The 20,728-nt window shown below is 45.0% G+C and overlaps 1 protein-coding gene across 1 annotated transcript in view; it reads left to right on the forward strand.

The window, feature by feature from the left end:
* Nucleotides 1-358: 358 nt before the first annotated feature.
* The window catches only part of LOC138257142 (vomeronasal type-2 receptor 26-like), a 157,957-nt gene continuing 137,587 nt past the window's right edge, over nucleotides 359-20,728 (forward strand). The window contains exon 1 of the mRNA XM_069205888.1: nucleotides 359-445. Coding sequence (XP_069061989.1) covers nucleotides 359-445 — 87 coding nt within the window. The remainder of the gene's footprint in view (nucleotides 446-20,728) is intronic.

Genomic DNA, 20,728 nt, shown 5'->3' on the forward strand with positions numbered 1-20,728 from the left:
TGTTTACAGTCACCTTGTACATTATTTCCCACCAAATTGAAGTAAACAGTATTTGGAAGATCTTGGCTCATGTTTCAGGATCTGCCTTGAACTTTTCTGCATTCAGATTATTTTTGACATTTTTGAGAGATCAGATGGCATTGATGATTTCTTCTTTCTGTGGTAAACTGGTGTTCACAGTCTGTCCCTGCTTCTTGGATGTCTGCTTTACTTGTTGGTACGAGTCTGGTCAAGTCTTCTTTGCAGTGGTCATCCCAGCGTGCTTCCTGCTCTTTCTCTGTTGTCAGTAGTCTACACTATTTTGATTTTTTAAGTGCTTTGCTGCCCCACCGGGGTTTTCTAATACTGACATAAACAGATGGAACCTCAGGAAAGAGAATTTACGTTTCTAAACATCTCAGGTGAGTTGCAGAAGCAACCATTTGTGGGGAGGGAGTTTCAAAATGTAAGATCAAGAAAGACAAAAGAGTGCCTTGACAATTTTTCTCTAGGAATGACTGCAAGATTGTGCTTGCTGGAATTTATCACCAGACTAGGGGAATAAGAATGCACCAGCAACCTAATATATGTAGGTCCCGTGCGAGTCCCTGTGCATACAGCATTGCTCTTTAAATTGAATCTGTTTAGCTATGGAGAGGCTGAGTAATTACCAAAGATGGAGGGACACCAATGCAGATTTTGGGATGTGACATTAAAAGGTGTGTTGATGCACTCTGAAAATTCTTGGGCATCTTTGTTAGGGACTTTGTACTGCCAATGTAAAGAAAATTGCCTTAGTCAAGCCTGGAGATACCCAGCACCTGCACAATCAACCTCTGAATGGAGGAAGGTAAAAACCAACATAAAGTGTGTGGAGTTCCAAGGATTCCGCAGCAATAGGCAGCCCTCTTGATTATTTGTGGTCCATCCTTAGCTTATCATCCAGCCAGATGCCCAGATCTTTAATCGGCTAACTGGGAAGAGTACAAGAGTCCAATTCAACCGGCAAATAATGGTGACCCTAAAAATAAAGTTGATTTTCTACCAGTAGAACGTTGGTTTTGTTCCCACTGAGTTTTAGATGGTTGCTCCTCATCCAGCTCCTAACCTCAACAAAGAACACGTGTAGGAGGCTGGACTGGCTTGTAGTGAGTACCAAGGGGTACTTGCACCTTGCACCAGGCCCAGTTATCCCTTATTAGTGTATAGGGTGTCTAGCAGCTTAGGCTGATAGATAATGGTAGCTTAGCAGAGCAGCTTAGGCTGAACTAGGAGACGTGTGAAGCTACTACAGTACCACTTAGTGTCATATGCACAATATCATAAGAAAACACAATACACAGTTTTACTAAAAATAAAGGTGCTTTATTTTTATGACAATATGCCAAAGTATCTTAGAGTGTACCCTCAGTGAGAGGATAGAAAATATACACAAGATATATATACACAATAGCAAAAATATGCAGTATAGTCTTAGAAAACAGTGCAAACAATGTATAGTTACAATAGGATACAATAGGGACACATAGGGATAGGGGCAACACAAACCATATACTCCAAAAGTGGAATGCGAACCACGAATGGACCACAAACCTATGTGACCTTGTAGAGGGTCGCTGGGACTATTAGAAAATAGTGAGAGTTAGAAAAATAACCCTCCCCAAGACCCTGAAAAGTGAGTGCAAAGTGCACTAAAGTTCCCCCAAGGACATAGAAGTCGTGATAGAGGAATAATGCAGGAAAGATACAAACCAACAATGCAACAATGATGGATTTCCAATCTAGGGTACCTGTGGAACAAGGGGACCAAGTCCAAAAGTCACAAGCAAGTCGGAGATGGGCATATGCCCAGGAAATGCCAGCTGTGGGTGCCAAGAAGCTTCTACTGGACAGAAGAAGCTGAGGTTTCTGCAGGAACAAAAAGGGCTAGAGACTACCCCTTTGGTGGACGGATCCCGCTCGCCGTGGAGAGTTGTGCAAAAGTGTTTTCCCGCCGAAAGAACGCCAACAAGCCTTGCTAGCTGCAAATCGTGTGGTAAGCGTTTTTGGATGCTGCTGTGGCCCAGGAGGGACCAGGAGGTCGTAAATTGGACCAGGAGGTAGAGGGGACGTCGAGCAAGAATAGGAGCCCTCTTAGCAGCAGGTAGCACCCAAGAAAGTGCCAGAAACAGGCACTACAAGGATGCGTGAAATGGTGCTCACCCGAAGTCGCACAAAGGAGTCCCACGTCGCTGGAGACCAACTTAGAAAGTCGTGCAATGCAGGTTAGAGTACCGTGGACCCAGGCTTGGCTGTGCACAAAGGATTTCCGCCGGAAGTGCACAGGGGCCGGAGTAGATGCAAAAGTCGCGGTTCCCAGCAATGCAGTCTAGTGAGGTGAGGCAAGGACTTACCTCCACCAAACTTGGACTGAAGAGTCACTGGACTGTGGGAGTCACTTGGACAGAGTTGCTGGATTCGAGGGACCTCGCTCGTCGTGCTGAGAGGAGACCCAAGGGACCGGTAATGCAGCTTTTTGGTGCCTGCGGTTGCAGGGGGAAGATTCCGTCGACCCACGGGAGATTTCTTCGGAGCTTCTAGTGCAGAGAGGAGGCAGACTACCCCCACAGCATGCACCACCAGGAAAACAGTCGAGAAGGCGGCAGGATCAGCGTTACAGAGTTGCAGTAGTCGTCTTAGCTACTTTGTTGCAGTTTTGCAGGCTTCCAGCGCGGTCAGCAGTCGATTCCTTGGCAGAAGGTGAAGAGAGAGATGCAGAGGAACTCTGATGAGCTCTTGCATTCGTTATCAAACGTTTCCCCAGAGACAGAGACCCTAAATAGCCAGAAAAGAGGGTTTGGCTACTTAGGAGAGAGGATAGGCTAGCAACACCTGAAGGAGCCTATCAGAAGGAGTCTCTGACGTCACCTTGTGGCACTGGCCACTCAGAGCAGTCCAGTGTGCCAGCAGCACCTCTGTTTCCACGATGGCAGAGGTCTGGAGCACACTGGAGGAGCTCTGGACACCTCCCAGGGGAGTTGCAGGTCAGGGGAGTGGTCACTCCCCTTTCCTTTGTCCAGTTTAGCGCCAGAGCAGGGCTAAGGGGTCCCCTGAACCGGTGTAGACTGGCTTATGCAGAATTGGGCACATCTGTGCCCAAGAAAGCATTTCCAGAGGCTGGGGGAGGCTACTCCTCCCCTGCCTTCACACCATTTTCCAAAGGGAGAAGGTGTAACACCCTCTCTCAGAGGAAGTCCTTTGTTCTGCCATCCTGGGCCAGGCCTGGCTGGACCCCAGGAGGGCAGCTGCCTGTCTGAGGGGTTGGCAGCAGCAGCAGCTGCAGTGAAACCCCAGAAAGGGCAGTTTGGCAGTACCAGGGTCTGTGCTACAGACCACTGGGATCATGGGATTGTGCCAACTATGCCAGGATGGCATAGAGGGGGCAATTCCATGATCATAGACATGTTACATGGCCGTATTCGGAGTTACCATTGTGAAGCTACATATAGGTAGTGACCTATATGTAGTGCACGCGTGTAATGGTGTCCCGCACTCACAAAGTCCGGGGAATTGGCCCTGAACAATGTGGGGGCACCTTGACTAGTGCCAGGGTGCCCTCACACTAAGTAACTTTGCACCTAACCTTTACCAGGTAAAGGTTAGACATATAGGTGACTTATAAGTTACTGAAGTGCAGTAAAAAATGGCTGTGAAATAAGGTGGACGTTATTTCACTCAGGCTGCAGTGGCAGGCCTGTGTAAGAATTGTCAGAGCTCCCTATGGGTGGCAAAAGAAATGCTGCAGCCCATAGGGATCTCCTGGAACCCCAATACCCTGGGTACCTCAGTACCATATACTAGGGAATTATAAGGGTGTTCCAGTAAGCCAATGTAAATTGGTAAAATTGGTCACTAGCCTGTTAGTGACAATTTGGAAAGAAATGAGAGAGCATAACCACTGAGGTTCTGATTAGCAGAGCCTCAGTGAGACAGTTAGTCAGTACACAGGTAACACATTCAGGCACACTTATGAGCACTGGGGCCCTGGGTTACCAGGGTCCCAGTGACACATACAACTAAAACAACATATATACAGTGAAAAATGGGGGTAACATGCCAGGCAAGATGGTACTTTCCTACACAACCCCCCCCCCAAACGAAGGACAATAAGACTAGCTATGACCTGATGAGTCTTCATTGTCTAAGTGGAAATATCTGGAGAGTCCATCTGCATTGGAGTGGCTACTCCCAGGTCTATGTTCCACTGTATAGTCCATTCCCTGTAGGGATATGGACCACCTCAATAATTTAGGATTTTCACCTTTCATTTGTTTTAGCCAAAGTAGAGGTTTGTGGTCTGTCTGAACAATGAAGTGAGTGCCAAACAGCTATGGCCTCAACTTCTTCAGAGCCCAGACCACAGCAAAGGCCTCCCTCTCTATGGCAGACCAACGCTTTTCTCTTGGGGTCAACCTCCTACTAATAAAAGCAACAGGTTGATCCTGGCCCTCAGAATTAAGTTGTGATAGGACTGCCCCTACTCCTAATTCAGATGCATCAGTTTGGACATAGAATTTTTTTAGAGTAACAAGGGCTTTTCAGGACAGGTGCAGAGCACATGGCCTGCTTCAGCTCCTCAAAAGCTTTCTGACAGTTTGCTGTCCATAATACCTTTTTAGGCATTTTCTTGGATGTGAGGTCATTAAGAGGGGCTGCAATGGAGCCATAGTTCTTAATGAACCTCCTGTAATACCCAGTGAGGCCTAGGAAGGCTCTCACCTGAGTCTGAGTGGTAGGGGGAACCCAATCAATAATTGTTTGGATTTTCCCCTGAAGTGGTGCAATCTGTTCCCCACCAACAAGGTGTCCCAGATAAACCACCTTACCCTGCCCTATCTGGCACTTTGAAGCCTTGATAGTGAGGCCTGCCTTTTGCAGGGCCTCCAAAAATTTCCATAGGTGGACCAGGTGATCATCCCAGCTGGAGCTAAATACAGCTATATCGTCCAAATATGCTGCACTGAAAGCTTCCAGCCCTTGCAGGACTGTGTTCACCAACCTCTGAAAAGTGGCAGGTGCATTTTTCAATCCAAAAGGCATTACAGTAAACTGGTAATGGCCTCCAATGGTTGAAAATGCAGTTTTAGGTTTAGCATCTTCTGACAATTTGATCTGCCAATACCCTGCAGTCAAATCAAAAGTGCTTAGATACTTGGCAGATGCCAGTGTATCTATGAGCTTATCAGCCCTGGGTATAGGGTGAGCATCAGTTTTGGTTACCAGGTTGAGACCTCTATAGTCTACACAAAACCGCATTTCCTTCTTTCCATCTTTGGAATGGGGTTTTGGTACAAGTACCACAGGAGAAGCCCATGGACTTTCAGAGTGCTCAACCACTCCTAGTTCTAACATTTTCTGCACCTCTTGCTTTATGCAGTCCCTGACATGGTCAGGCTGCCTATAGATCTTACTTTTGACAGGTAAACTGTCTCCAGTATCTATAGTGTGCTCACACCAAGAAGTGGTACCTGGCACAGTAGAGAAGAGTTCAGAGAATTGATCTAGGAGATTTATGCAATGGTCTTTCTGCTCAGCAGTAAGACAATCAGCCAAAACTACACCTTCCACAAGAGCATCTTGTTCTGTGGAAGAGAAGAGATCAGGTAGAGGATCACTGTCTTCTTCCTGTCCCTCATCAGTTGCCATGAGCAGGTTGAGATCAGCCCTGTCATAGTAGGGTTTCAGGCGGTTTACATGGAGTACCCTAAGGGGACTCCTTGCAGTGCCTAAGTCAACTAAATAGGTGACTTCACCCTTTTTCTCAACAATTGTGTGGGGACCACTCCATTTATCTTGGAGTGCTCTTGGGGCCACAGGCTCCAAGACCCACACTTTCTGCCCTGGTTGGTACTGAACCAAAACAGCCTTCTGATCATGCCATTGCTTCTGGAGCTCTTGGCTGGCCTGAAGGTTCTTGCTGGCCTCTTTCATGTACTCAGCCATCATTGATCTGAGGCCAAGTACATAATCCACAATATCCTGCTTAGGAGCTTTTAAAGGTTGTTCCCAACCCTCCTTTACAAGTGTGAGTGGACCCCTCACAGGGTGTCCAAAAAGAAGTTCAAAGGGGCTGAAGCCCACTCCTTTCTGGGGTACCTCCCTGTAGGCAAAAAGGAGGCATGGTAGAAGGATATCCCATCTCCTGCGGAGTTTTTCTGGGAGACCCATAATCATGCCTTTGAGAGTTTTGTTAAATCTCTCCACCAGTCCATTTGTTTGTGGATGATAGGGTGTAGTGAATTTATAAGTTACACCACACTCCTTCCACATGGCCTTTAAGTATGCAGACATGAAATTGCTTCCTCTGTCTGATACTACTTCCTTTGGGAAGCCCACCCTAGAAAATATTCCCAGGAGGGCCTTTGCCACTGCAGGTGCTGTAGTGGTCCTTAAAGGAATTGCTTCAGGGTATCTTGTGGCATGGTCCACTACCACCAAGATAAACCTATTGCCTGAAGCAGTAGGAGGGTCAAGGGGGCCAACTATGTCAACCCCTACCCTTTCAAAGGGAACCCCAACCACAGGCAGTGGGATAAGGGGTGCCTTTGGGGTGCCACCTGTTTTGCCACTGGCTTGACAGGTTTCACAGGACTTACAAAACTCTTTTGTGTCCTCAGACATCCTAGGCCAATGAAACAAGGGAACAAGCCTGTCCCAAGTTTTCATTTGACCCAGATGCCCAGCTAGGGGAATGTCGTGGGCAAGAGTTAGGAGGAACTTTCTGTACTCCTGAGGAATCACTAATCTCCTGGCAGCTCCAGGTTTAGGATCCCTATGCTCAGTGTACAAGAGGTTGTCCTCCCAGTAAACTCTGTGAGAGTCACTGACATCCCCATTAGCTTGTTTGACAGCTTGCTGTCTTAGACCCTCTAATGTGGGACAGGTTTGCTGTGCCACACTCAGCTCCTCCCTGGCAGGCCCCCCTTCACCCAAAAGCTCAGCAGTGTCTGCTTCCAGCTCCTCTGGTGTAGGTTCTGCACAGGGTGGAAATTCTTCTTCCTCAGAAGTAGAATCCACTGTAGAGGGAGGGATAGTAGGAAGTGGTTTGCTTCTACTAGCCCTAGCTTTAGGGAGCACTTGGTCCATTGTTCCAGGATCCAAGCTTCCCTGTCCTTTTTTGCTTTTTGGCCTGAGCCCTGGTTAAAGCAAAAATATGCCCTGGGATGCCCAGCATTGCTGCATGGGCCTCCAACTCCACATCTGACCAAGCTGATGTCTCCAAATAATTTCCTAGTAGACAGTCTACAGGTAAATCTGTGGCTACCACAACTTTCTTAGGACCAGTAACCCCCCCCAGTTGAGATTAACAACAGCCATGGGGTGGCTAAGTGTGTTGTTGTGAGCATCGGTTACTTGGTACTGGTGACCAAGTAGGTGTTGTTCAGGGTGGACCAGTTTCTCTATGACCATAGTCACACTGGCACCAGTGTCCCTGTAGGCCTTAACCTCAACACCATTTATTAGGGGTAGTTGCTTGTACTTATCCATATTAAGGGGACAAGCAACTAAGGTGGCTAAATCAATAGCCCCCTCAGAGACTAACACAGCCTCTGTGGCCTCCCTAACAAGGCCAACCCCAACTAAGTTACCAATAGTGAGCCCAGCTACTCCCTTGGATTGGCTATTAGTAGGTTTGCTCCCACCACCACTGCTATTAGTAGGGACACTAGGTGTAGCAGTAGGGGTTGTAGTGGTAGGAGGCTTGGTGCCTTTCTTTGGACAACTGGGATCTGTTGTCCAATGGCCTTTTATTTTACATAAATAGCACCATGGTTTCTTTTCCTTGTTCTGATTAAAAGAGGATTTGGGCCCACCACCCCCACCAGAGTGTTTTTGTGGGCCTGATGAAGACTCATTTTTAGATTTGTCCCCACCCTTGTCAGAAGACTTACCATCCTTCTTTTTGTTGCCATCTTTGTCACCCCCTGTATGAACTTTTCTGTTCACCCTTGTTCTGACCCATTTGTCTGCCTTCTTTCCCAATTCTTGGGGAGAGGTCAGATCAGAGTCCACCAAGTACTGGTGCAACAAATCAGACACACAATTATTAAGAATATGCTCTCTCAGGATCAAGTTATACAGGCTGTCATAATCAGTAACTTTACTGCCATGTAACCACCCCTCCAAGGCCTTCACTGAATGGTCAATGAAATCAACCCAGTCTTGTGAAGACTCCTTTTTGGTCTCTCTGAACTTTATCCTGTATTGTTCAGTGGTTAAGCCATAACCATCCAGGAGTGCATTCTTAAGAACTTTGTACTCATTGGCTTCACTTTCTTTCACAGTAAGGAGCCTATCCCTACCTTTTCCACTAAATGATAGCCATAGGATAGCAGCCCACTGCCTTTGAGGGACATCCTGTACAACACAGGCCCTCTCAAGTGCAGCAAACCACTTGTTAATGTCATCCCCCTCCTTATAAGGGGGAACTATCTTATGCAGATTCCTGGAATCATGCTCTTTTGCAGGATGACTATGGGGAATACTGCTGCTGCCTCCATGGGTTTCTAAACCCAGTTTCTGTCTCTCCTTCTCTACTTCTAAAGTCTGTCTATCCAAATCCAGCTGTTGCTTCTTGAGCTTCAGTCTGGTTTGTTCCACTCTCAATCTATTGAGCTCCCTTTCTAACAATCTGTCATCAGGGTGGGTGGGAGGGACATGCCTTGAAACAGAAGTATGGTGAGAATGGACAGAAGGAGACCTGTCCCTTACAGAGGGCACCCTAACAGCTTGGCTAACAGAAACATCAGTACCACTGTGGTGAGAATAAATGCTTTTGCTATGATGTGAGACAACACTATTTGTATGGTGTGGCTCTTCATCATTACCAACTATGCTAGACTGTCTAGTAATGGGCAGGCTAGGAAGTTTCTTTCCTGAATCTTTTCCTGGGGGAGTCCCTGGATCAGATTGGGAACCATTAGCTACTTTTTCTACAGATGGGGCACTTCTAGCCTTATCCTGTTCTCTAAGCATGTTAAGTAACAGTTCCTAGGAAGGATTCTTCCCTACACTCAAACCTCTCTCTATGCAGAGACTCCTTGCTCCTTTCCAGCTAAGGTGATCATATGCAAGTTTGGACAGATCAACATTTTGGCCTGTGCCAGACATTTTTAGAGAGAGTTAAAGTGATAGAAAAAGAGAAAAAAGTTTGTCAGAGCTTTTAGAAAGACAGAGAAAAAAACTTGTAAAACTTTTTAGACCTTTTTAGAAAGTTTAGAAGTACTTTTCAGCACTTAGAAAAGAGTGAAAAGAGGAAATGCAAAACTTTTTGGCTATGTGTATATACACTGAGCTTGTTTTGTATATTTTTCTCTTATGAAAAGTACAATGACAAGAGTGGTAAGTAGTCTCAAAGCACTTATCCCACCGCTGCACAACCAATGTAGGAGGCTGGACTGGCTTGTAGTGAGTACCAAGGGGTACTTGCACCTTGCACCAGGCCCAGTTATCCCTTATTAGTGTATAGGGTGTCTAGCAGCTTAGGCTGATAGATAATGGTAGCTTAGCAGAGCAGCTTAGGCTGAACTAGGAGACGTGTGAAGCTACTACAGTACCACTTAGTGTCATATGCACAATATCATAAGAAAACACAATACACAGTTATACTAAAAATAAAGGTACTTTATTTTTATGACAATATGCCAAAGTATCTTAGAGTGTACCCTCAGTGAGAGGATAGAAAATATACACAAGATATATATACACAATAGCAAAAATATGCAGTATAGTCTTAGAAAACAGTGCAAACAATGTTTAGTTACAATAGGATGCAATGGGGACACATAGGGATAGGGGCAACACAAACCATATACTCCAAAAGTGGAATGCGAACCACGAATGGACCCCAAACCTATGTGACCTTGTAGAGGGTCGCTGGGACTATTAGAAAATAGTGAGAGGTAGAAAAATAACCCTCCCCAAGACCCTGAAAAGTGAGTGCAAAGTGCACTAAAGTTCCCCCAAGGACATAGAAGTCGTGATAGAGGAATAATGCAGGAAAGACACAAACCAACAATGCAACAATGATGGATTTCCAATCTAGGGTACCTGTGGAACAAGGGGACCAAGTCCAAAAGTCACAAGCAAGTCAGAGATGGGCATATGCCCAGGAAATGCCAGCTGTGGGTGCAAAGAAGCTTCTACTGGACAGAAGAAGCTGAGGTTTCTGCAGGAACAAAAAGGGCTAGAGACTTCCCCTTTGGTGGACGGATCCCACTCGCCGTGTAGAGTTGTGCAGAAGTGTTTTCCCGCCGAAAGAACGCCAACAAGCCTTGCTAGCTGCAAATCGTGTGGGAAACGTTTTTGGATGCTGCTGTGGCCCAATAGGAACCAGGAGGTCGCAAATTGGACCAGGAGGTAGAGGAGACGTAGAGCAATATAAGGAGCCCTCTTAGCAGCATGTAGCACCCGTAGAAGTGCCAGAAACAGGCACTACGAGGATGCGTGAAATGGTGCTCACCCGAAGTTACACAAAGGAGTCCCACGTCGCTGGAGACCAACTTAGAAAGTCGTGCAATGCAGGTTAGAGTGCCGGGGACCCAGGCTTGGCTGTGCACAAAGGATTTCCGCCGGAAGTGCACAGGGGCCGGAGTAGCTGCAAAAGTCGTGGTTCCCAGCAATGCAGTCTAGCGAAGGTGAGGCAAGGACTTACCTCCACCAAACTTGGACTGAAGAGTCACTGGACTGTGGGAGTCACTTGGACAGAGTTGCTGGATTCGAGGGACCTCGCTCGTCGTGCTGAGAGGAGACCCAAGGGACCGGTAATGCAGCTTTTTGGTGCCTGCGGTTGCAGGGGGAAGATCTCTGTCGACCCACGGGAGATTTATTCAGAGCTTCTAGTGCAGAGAGGAGGCAGACTACCCCCACAGCATGCACCACCAGGAAAACAGTCGAGAAGGCGGCAGGATCAGCGTTACAGAGTTGCAGTAGTCGTCTTAGCTACTTTGTTTCCAGCGCGGTCAGCGGTCGATTCCTTGGCAGAAGGTGAAGAGAGAGATGCAGAGGAACTCTGATGAGCTCTTGCATTCGTTATCTAAAGTTTCCCCAGAGACAGAGACCCTAAATAGCCAGAAAAGAGGGTTTGGCTACTTAGGAGAGAGGATAAGCTAGCAACACCTGAAGGAGCCTATCAGAAGGAGTCTCTGACGTCACCTTGTGGCACTGGCCACTCAGAGCAGTCCAGTGTGCCAGCAGTACCTCTGTTTCCAAGATGGCAGAGGTCTGGAGCACACTGGAGGAGCTCTGGACACCTCCCAGGGGAGGTGCAGGTCAGGGGAGTGGTCACTCCCCTTTCCTTTGTCCAGTTTAGCGCCAGAGCAGGGCTAAGGGGTCCCCTGAACCGGTGTAGACTGGCTTATGCAGAATTGGGCACATCTGTGCCCAAGAAAGCATTTCCAGAGGCTGGGGGAGGCTACTCCTCCCCTGCCTTCACACCATTTTCCAAAGGGAGAGGGTGTAACACCCTCTCTACGAGGAAGTCCTTTGTTCTGCCATCCTGGGCCAGGCCTGGCTGGACCCCAGGAGGGCAGCTGCCTGTCTGAGGGGTTGGCAGCAGCAGCTGCAGTGAAACCCCAGGAAGGGCAGTTTGGCAGTACCAGGGTCTGTGCTACAGACCACTGGGATCATGGGATTGTGCCAACTATGCCAGGATGGCATAGAGGGGGCAATTCCATGATCATAGACATGTTACATGGCCATATTCGGAGTTACCATTGTGAAGCTACATATAGGTAGTGACCTATATGTAGTGCACGCGTGTAATGGTGTCCCCACACTCACAAAGTCCGGGGAATTGGCCCTGAACAATGTGGGGGCACCTTGGCTAGTGCCAGGGTGCCCTCACACTAAGTAACTTTGCACCTAACCTTTACCAGGTAAAGGTTAGACATATAGGTGACTTATAAGTTACTTAAGTGCAGTGTAAAATGGCTGTGAAATAACGTGGACGTTATTTCACTCAGGCTGCAGTGGCAGGTCTGTGTAAGAATGGTCAGAGCTCCCTATGGGTGGCAAAAGAAATGCTGCAGCCCATAGGGATCTCCTGGAACCCCAATACCCTGGGTACCTCAGTACCATATACTAGGGAACTATAAGGGTGTTCCAGTATGCCAATGTAAATTGGTAAAATTGGTCACTAGCATGTTAGTGACAATTTGGAAAGAAATGAGAGAGCATAACCACTGAGGTTCTGATTAGCAGAGCCTCAGTGAGACAGTTAGTCACTACACAGGTAACACATTCAGGCACACTTATGAGCACTGGGGCCCTGGGTTACCAGGGTCCCAGTGACACATACAACTAAAACAACATATATACAGTGAAAAATGGGGGTAACATGCCAGGCAAGATGGTACTTTCCTACAACAAGTTGATATGATGTATGGTCATCCTTAGCAGACAATGATACAGCAAGTTGTGCACATAGGAAAGAAGTGTCACCCCATCAACTTCCAAAATGTCTGCCTGAGGGCAGACTTTATATTAAACAAAGTTGGGCTTGAGGAGGGGCCCTGTGGAACTCCACATTGTATCATGTGGATGAAAGATTCATGATGTTTGGAGATAAATTCAAAGGAGTGGTCCTTTAGAAAAGATTGGAACCAGGTATAGGCAGCATCCTTGATACCAATGTCAGATCATTTTTGGAGGAGCATCTGATGAGTCACAGTATCAAGTGCAGCACCCAAGTCCAGATGAATAGGAGCAGTGGTTCCGCCTCTGCCCAACTACAGTCTGAAGTGCACAAATTACAACCAGAAGTGCAGTTTACGTTCTATGTTCCGGGCAGTCACCTGATTGAGAAGGACGGAGCAAAATGTTAATCTCCATACTAGCTGACAGTTGGGAGTTGATTTGTTTTTGAGGATCTTTGCGCATAGAGGGAGCAATGAGATTAGGCACTAGTGTGAGTCTTCTAAATTCAGTTTCTTGAGTAAGGGTATCACTATTGCACATTTCCAAGCCCTTGGGACTGAGCACTTTGGTAAAGAGGTGGTAAGCAGATTTGCCAGAACAGAGGAGAGTGGGGAGTGGTACAATTCTGTATCAGGTCCTGTTGCTTGGTTTTTATGAATATTGTAGGACTGTGAATTGAATCAAAAAAACTTCATAATATAGTGCCTGATTTAGGTCTTGGGGAAGGGAAAATTCCATCACAAATGTGATGGATATCCCATCCTCCTTATTATGATTTCCATAGGATATCATGGGATCATAATAAGGCGTATGTGGTATCCATTACGTATTACCCTCCGCTAAGTCCTTGTTATATAATCAGGAAAGGTTGGGGCAGCTACCTCAGTGTACTGTATCTAAACTCCTTACATTCTAGAGTTATAGATGCTGGTGGAAACCTCAAACATAACCACTCTGATTCCCAAGAAATCAGTAGAAACAGATCTACCCTTTCATTTGACACTTTTGCATGCCCAAGGATTCATAAAGAGAAGAGACAATAAAAATTGTTCCAAATATTTATTGAAAGCATCTAATACTTGTAAATAAAACATGAACTTCAGTTGAGACACATCATTGTTATAAGCCTCATTAAAATGATGGCAAATAAAATTAATTCAACCATATTGATTATGTCTAAAGTTACTTCAGCCCACACTAGAGCAACCATTATGGGAGTACCCATCTGCCAGACCCATTTGGAATGATCTAACCCCGAACCTTGGTGTAATGTTCTGGAAGCTGGCCTTAGTGCATTAACGAATGCTCTCTGTCTCTGTGGACAATCAGGGTCGGCAGTGCTGCATCTCATTCGCAGCTTTCAGCTCCATCCATGATAACTCCGGTGTGAAGTGCTTCTCGCCAGAATTCAGGACGGGTGCTACTTAAATAAGAAAACACCAGCCTTATCTTTTCTCAAACAGAGCAGAAAAACAACTTTACTTAGTCTGGGTAAAAGAGGGCATCACTTTCTAGTATGTGTCCCTGAAACTAACAGTGCAGACTACAGAACAACAATGTCTGACTATGATATATGTGTACTTGGCAGTGAAAAACATGTTCAAAGCACCATCTTAGAAAGATTTTAACCTTAAAAGAAAACCTAAAATGGAAGCAAAATGTAATTCCAGCCACAGTCTAGTCAGGTTTGCTTGTAAAGCCGTAGCTCAGTCCCGGGTAGCTGTGGCTCAGTCAGGCTTCATCAAAGGAACAGTAGCAAAGGATTAAGAAGTACCAGAACAGTTACATGCGAAGAAAGCATCATATAATAAAACTCCAACACAATGCCTAAAAATACATCATTTTTTTTTCTTTAAATAGACAACTGAATGACAAAATTCCACCAGAGGGTTTTTTTAAGAAACAACAGAAAACAGAGTTTCACTTAGCATAAAAAATCATAGCAATCAACTATGACTCACGGCTTATTGTTAGCCACGACAAATAACTTGAAAATGGCTTAAAAGGCTCTCTCGTGGCAACCATCACCAACAGGAAACACGTTTCGGGGACTCATGATGACCAGATTAACAGTTACCTCACAGTTAAAGCAGTCTCCAGGCCAGTTCCAGTGCCTACTACAATACTGCCATAGGAATCAATGAAATGGTTCAAAAATAAGGGCCACCCCTTGGTCTACGACATTGGTGGGGCAAATTTAGCTACAGGGGTTCAAATCCTTTGAAGTCTGGGCAAAGTTCAGCCAAATAGCGAGTTGCCACTGGTCTACCGGTCTCCAGTTACAGCAAAACCAACAGTTCATTTTTTAATGCAGTATATCACTGCTGGATAACTAAACTGCAGTCTGATGATTCTCCTGTGTCAAGCAGACTCGGGGGCAACTTCGATGTTTGGGACTTGGTCTCTCAGGCTTTACTTCAGCAGTCAGTGGTGATCAGGTTTTCTTGGCTATCAATTTACCAAGGCTGGCTTCTTCAACTTTAGCGGCCCTGTGCTGCAACAGGGACTCAGCCAACGAACTCTTTTAGTCATCTTCTCTGTCTGGAGCTCTACATGACTATTTTGTGAGCGAGATACCATAGCACAGTTCTTTCTCTGCTATCCTAAGGTGATGCAGCTACAGTGTAGTCTTCGTTGCAACCTCTCTGCGGCATCCAGGGAAGAAGAAGGTAGTCCTTCTTCAGCCCTGTTCCAGTACAGACATGAACTGGGTACCAGGGTGTGTCTCATATGTTGTGTTTCCTGCACTCAGGTGATGTGGCATCTACTAACCAATGTGCTACAAGTGTTTCCCACCTACTGGTTTCCTGTGAAGTATGGCATCTGCTTAGCCCATAAAGCACCATTCTGCCCACCCCCAACACATCAGAACCCTTCTCTTGGTGTGGGGAGCTCCCTCGCTCATTCCAGAGGTGTGGCTAACTGGGTGCTAGAAGTCCATAGAATGAATTGTGACAGTGACTTACCTCTTTTTGTGAGAGATACCAGCCCCTAATCAAATCTTATATGTAGCAACCATTTGCCCTCTAAGAGTGGCTTCTTATGGATTCATATCTTGTTTGGTTACGCTGCAAGGAGGAGGTCATACCTATTACCTCTGCAGGCCCTTGGTGTCCCTTCCCGAGAGTTGTCACATCTCTCTCATTCTCACCTAGGGAGTGTTCACTCAGTTTCCAAAAATGTAACATGGTCAATCAAAGGAGAGTGAACCATACCGGTACGTGAAGCCAGGGTCCCCTAGGTGTTGTCCTGAAACCCTAAACCAGTAATTACCACTGTTGGTGTAAGTCATTACTACTATGATCTCTTAATGGATGGTGTTATTATTGGGTTATGCACCTGGATACTCACTATTCCAGGTGACTGCTAACTACATATCAGAGGATAATGGTGGGACCTGTACAGTGAAAAATAAACCTACTATACCTAAACTGTGAGGTTTATTGTGAATACAAAGGTCTAGAAGTAAGTCTAAAAAAGTGAGGGGGTAATTTCATTTCTACGTCTTAACTGTCCATCACATCACAGTCAAATTGATGGCCGTTGTTGCCCAAAAGGGTCCTAGACCTTCACCAGGACCTTTATATATTTTGTGAGATCCCTATTTTCATCGTATCTTATGAGTTCAGTAAGTCTAGTGTAAAGAGAACAAATAATAATTAGGGTGTACACACCTTCCTATTCTAATATGCACATACCTCTGCTACTGTGATGCCTTATGCCAATGTGTGCCTCGAAGCGTATTCAGGAAGGTACTTCTAAATCTTACATGGTTCACTAGAATTGTATCATGATCTATGCATGTGTATACATGCATACTATACAGCCAGAATCTAGACGGTTAATGATCACCACATTTACTTACAAAATGATGTCTTTCAATATGTCTTTTTTGGATCTTGAAGCTTTGATCAAGCCAGTAGTCTTTATATGTTTGTGTGATCCTTTTAGGTGGTCATATGTGATTATTTAATATCATATGTGGTATTTTCCATCTACCAATGTATATTTTTGTAAACTATTGCATAGTAATTTGTATTGCATGTGTATTACATGTACTTTTCTTTTTTCTAAACAAAAAGCACTGACTGGACAATCATGCATTGAGTTTTATTATTTAATGCCAGAGACAGGTGATCACTAGCCCACACCACCTCCCTTGAGTAGGCCTTGGACTGCTCTGCCTCGCTACCCAGAGAGTCAAGCGCCTCAATGGGGCTCCAAATAAGGGAAAATGGGTACCTATTTTTTTTGTAGACCACACAACTTATATCTGAATTTCCTACACTGTTAATCACACAAATAAGAATATTTGTCTATGGTTTGGTGTTGGTTACCTGTGTGACGAGCACTTTGGGTAGAAGACTTGCACACTGTGAATCTTTGTTATGCAAGTTAGGGTTATGGTATGTCCTAACGCTTTGGGGCCCCGATTTACGTATCTGTCGAACAACGCAGCACAACACCTGAAGTTGTTGAGCTGCGTTGCATGACAGGGTGAGAGGAGGAAAACACCATATTTATAGAGATATGGCACTTTCCTCCCCTCTTCCGAACACCAGTACAGGATTTTGCTGCTGAGCAGCACACACACACCTTTGAGCTATGGTGTAAAGATATCTGTACAAGTCTAGCATGTGTGTTGTACTTGAAGGAGAAATGAAAAGATTTCTCCTTTTATCACGTATTTCCATTGGCATTATTTTTTAGCAAAAACCCTGTCTATTATTGTTAGTAGAAAGGGATTTGTGTCAAAAACCATGGGTGATCACATGGGAACGCCCATGTATCACTCATGGAACTCCCCCATGGTGCAGAGTAATGGAAGCACAATTTATTACTGGTTTGTGTCAATTTTTCTTATACAGTAAAGCAAATAAAAACATGCATTGGTTTGTGAATCCTAAAAAATGACTCCAACAGTTCTGCATTAAAATAGTAATGCAAACCTGATGCAAAACCTCCCTAAATCTGGCCCAGGGTGTGAGATAAGCATGTGAGTGAGAGTAAATGAAGAGATGATTTGGCCAAATATAATGAGTTGAAAAAAAGTCGGCAATGTGTCAAGAAGGGACGGCCAAGAAAAACCTCTTTGCAACCATAGATGTACAATAAAGTCAAATTGGAACATTCTACTGAAGATGGCTTACATTTTTATGGTGAAAAGCTAGTTCCTTCTTGTGGGATCAGGAGTAGATTGCCGGAAATCAATCATGATGGGCATTCGCAGATGATGTCTAACAAGATGTCTAACAGGAAGAGACTAAGGGAAAAGCATTGTTGGCCTGCTAGAGACAAAGATGTGGAAGACTGAATTGGGGGATGTGCTGGTTGCAAAACTAATGATAAGGGGTACAATGCAGGAGTCCTCCTATGGTTGCAGTGCATTGTCCTGGAAACAAAAGACTGTGATTTTTTTAGGGGCCTTTTCAAGAGTGGCCAACTGGTCAGAACTTTGTTATGATAAGGGTTTTCATCTGGAGTTTTTCTGACAGTTATGTCCAATTTGTTTAATGTGAAATGGATAGAGCAGTGAATAATACATAAGTGAGGTTTCTATCATCGTCTAGAAAATGGTTTGGCAGAAATAAGGAATACATTCGTAAACAATAGTATCAGAGGGGTGATGGGTTCTGGACTTAATGCTGAAACCGCTATATGATCTATGTTGTGGACTTTTGGACTTAATGTTGAGGACCCTTTATGATCTATAAGAAATTTGTTGTGGACTTATTAAACATGCTCTACAGTGTTACTGGTGTGACACCATTTGTAGTACTCTGGGGAAGAGCTAAACTGCACATCCCATATTGTGTCCAAGCTAACTCTGCAAGGTAAGGATCAAGTTGGAGATGTTGGCTGAGGAGCAATATTGTGAAGAGTCAAATGAAGAAGAGATGATGTGATCAAAGCAAAGAGACAGGATTGCATGGACTGATAGTTTGTGCGAATCAACTCCTCCAAACACAGAGACAAAAAAGGAACTTTGAAATTTGGCTCTATTTGCAAGGTGGAAGTAAATGTGGATGTTTGTGCTGTGAAGTTGACAAATGGACAGTGGCAGAACTTTGAACATGTAAGTAAGGTGAGAAAGGATGATTGTGAGATCATTGATGGGTGTGCTTCACATGAACAGAGGAAGATGGTTGTAGAGAATAGACAAGGTTCAACGTTGCCATCCGGGGGTGGGGGAGGAAGCAAATATTATTTATTTTTGATATAATGTGTGCAATGCCTTGTTTTTCAGTTTAGAAATGTAGCATATGGGGTTCAACTTTATTAACTTTTGCCATTTCTTTGAGGCTGCACTTTTGTGGTCCTGGTTGTTTTCTTTTGTGTAAAGAAAGGAGGTGTGTTATGCCTTAATACATATTATACCAGTGCAGATCCGGATATAATGGTCTCCAGAATGCCTCTCCTGTCTGTGTGTGATCAGGGATTGTGGAATGATTAAGACAGTGAATGAGAGAGTGGTTGACAAATAGCTGGTTCCTGTGTTGTAGTGCGGTTGTCCTTGTAATTGTATATTAAATAAACTCATTTACTTCTAGTGCACTATTGAGGCTGTTCCTCCGCCTATGCAAAGGATTGTGCATTGTTTTGCCAACTGTAATTGTGAACATGTTTGTTATTTTCTAACTATACCTATAACTCCTTTGTGAGAGCGCTTATGCAGAAAACTGTAAATCTGAGTGCAATGTGTTACCAAACCAGTGATAAATGATGTAGGCTTGGTTAGTGGAAACAGTTATGGCATAATCTTTTTGTTATGAATATGTAAAATATTAGTCCTGAGTAATTTATTGCAAAACATCATTTGTAAATGTCACTGAGTATTGGTATTACTCTGTGGGAAGTAACTCTAACTTGCGCCCTAAGGTAACTAACACTCACGCCCTCGCCATGCACTGCTAATTACTCTACAAATTACACCAATCATTGCTTCTTTGATAACATCTTTGATAATGTCACTGTAACATCTGCAGTAAAAATTTTGATGAGATAACTGTGCACGTTGGGGTTTGAGTTATGGTTACTTGGAATAATTCTAACTATAACTGTTGAATTTATCTGCTTTTGTGTGAGTAAATTCAGAAGATAACTATAACGCCCTGTAAGTTTTTTTTTTTTAAGTGAATTCCTAAGGTTTTCTCAAACTCATAAAATGATCAAACTGCTATGTTTGCTCATAAATGAATCAGCTGTCTTTCTCTAATAAACAAAAATCAAGATAGATAATGAATTCAAAAAATGAGGCATTGTGCAATCTTGTATTGTAGCAAATGGTTCCCCCCCATTTAGTCGCTGAGGATTTTTCTCTTTTGACTACTTTTTGTGCACTTTTACTGTGATTGAGTCTCACAACTGCAGTCTTACTCACAATAAATTCATGATAATTGGACTTAATACAAAGTGCCAGGGTCCACCTTTTAAGATAGGTTCACTGCTGTGAACCGAGGATACAAGGATCTTGGCTGGTTACATGTGAGAATACGCTCCCTTTCAGTGACTAGGGCTGACCTGGGGCAGACCTTATATTGTGAGTGGGCATTCGTAGAATGGGTCTGTAGTGCTAACTGAAGGTCTTTAGTGCTCACACTATGGGCCTCATTCCAACCCTGGCGGTCTCTGACCGCCAGGGCGGAGGGCAGCGGAAGCACCGCCAACAGGCTGGCGGTGCTTCCAGGGCTATTCTGACCGCGGTGGTAAAGCCACGGTCAGAAAAGGGGAACCGGCGGTTTCCCGCCGGTTTTCCCCTGGCCCAGGGAATCCTCCATGGTGGCGCTGCTTGCAGCGCCGCCATGGGGATTCCGACCCCCTTCCCGCCAGCCTGTTCCTGGCGGTTTTTACCGCCAGGAACAGGATGGCAGGAACGGGTGTTGTGGGCATGGGCAGTGCAGGGGCCCCCTAACAGGGCCCCACAAAAATTTTCACTGTCTGCTTAGCCATTCCATTCGGAGCCGGCTTCCTCGTTGCAGGGTCTTTCCCGCTGGGCCGGCGCCCGCCACGGTCAGAATGACGCCTATGTATGTTACAAGCAAATCTGACCTAAGGTGCAGTTTAGTGTAACTTAGGCCTACACGGTCCAGCAAGGCATGAATATAAGGATAAATATGTACTACTAGTATGCATTTTACAGACCCCAACATCCCATATACACTCCACTTATTATGATTCTATAGGACTTGCAATTTTTTGTTGGCTCAGTTCAGAATCCTATTCCAGGATCAAAGGTCTCTCCAGACAATAAAGTAATTCTTACCCAGTTACTGGGAATTAAAGTGGGGGGGTC

This window comes from Pleurodeles waltl, chromosome 1_2 (genome assembly GCF_031143425.1).
Source record: "Pleurodeles waltl isolate 20211129_DDA chromosome 1_2, aPleWal1.hap1.20221129, whole genome shotgun sequence".
Taxonomy (NCBI): Eukaryota; Metazoa; Chordata; class Amphibia; order Caudata; family Salamandridae; genus Pleurodeles; species Pleurodeles waltl.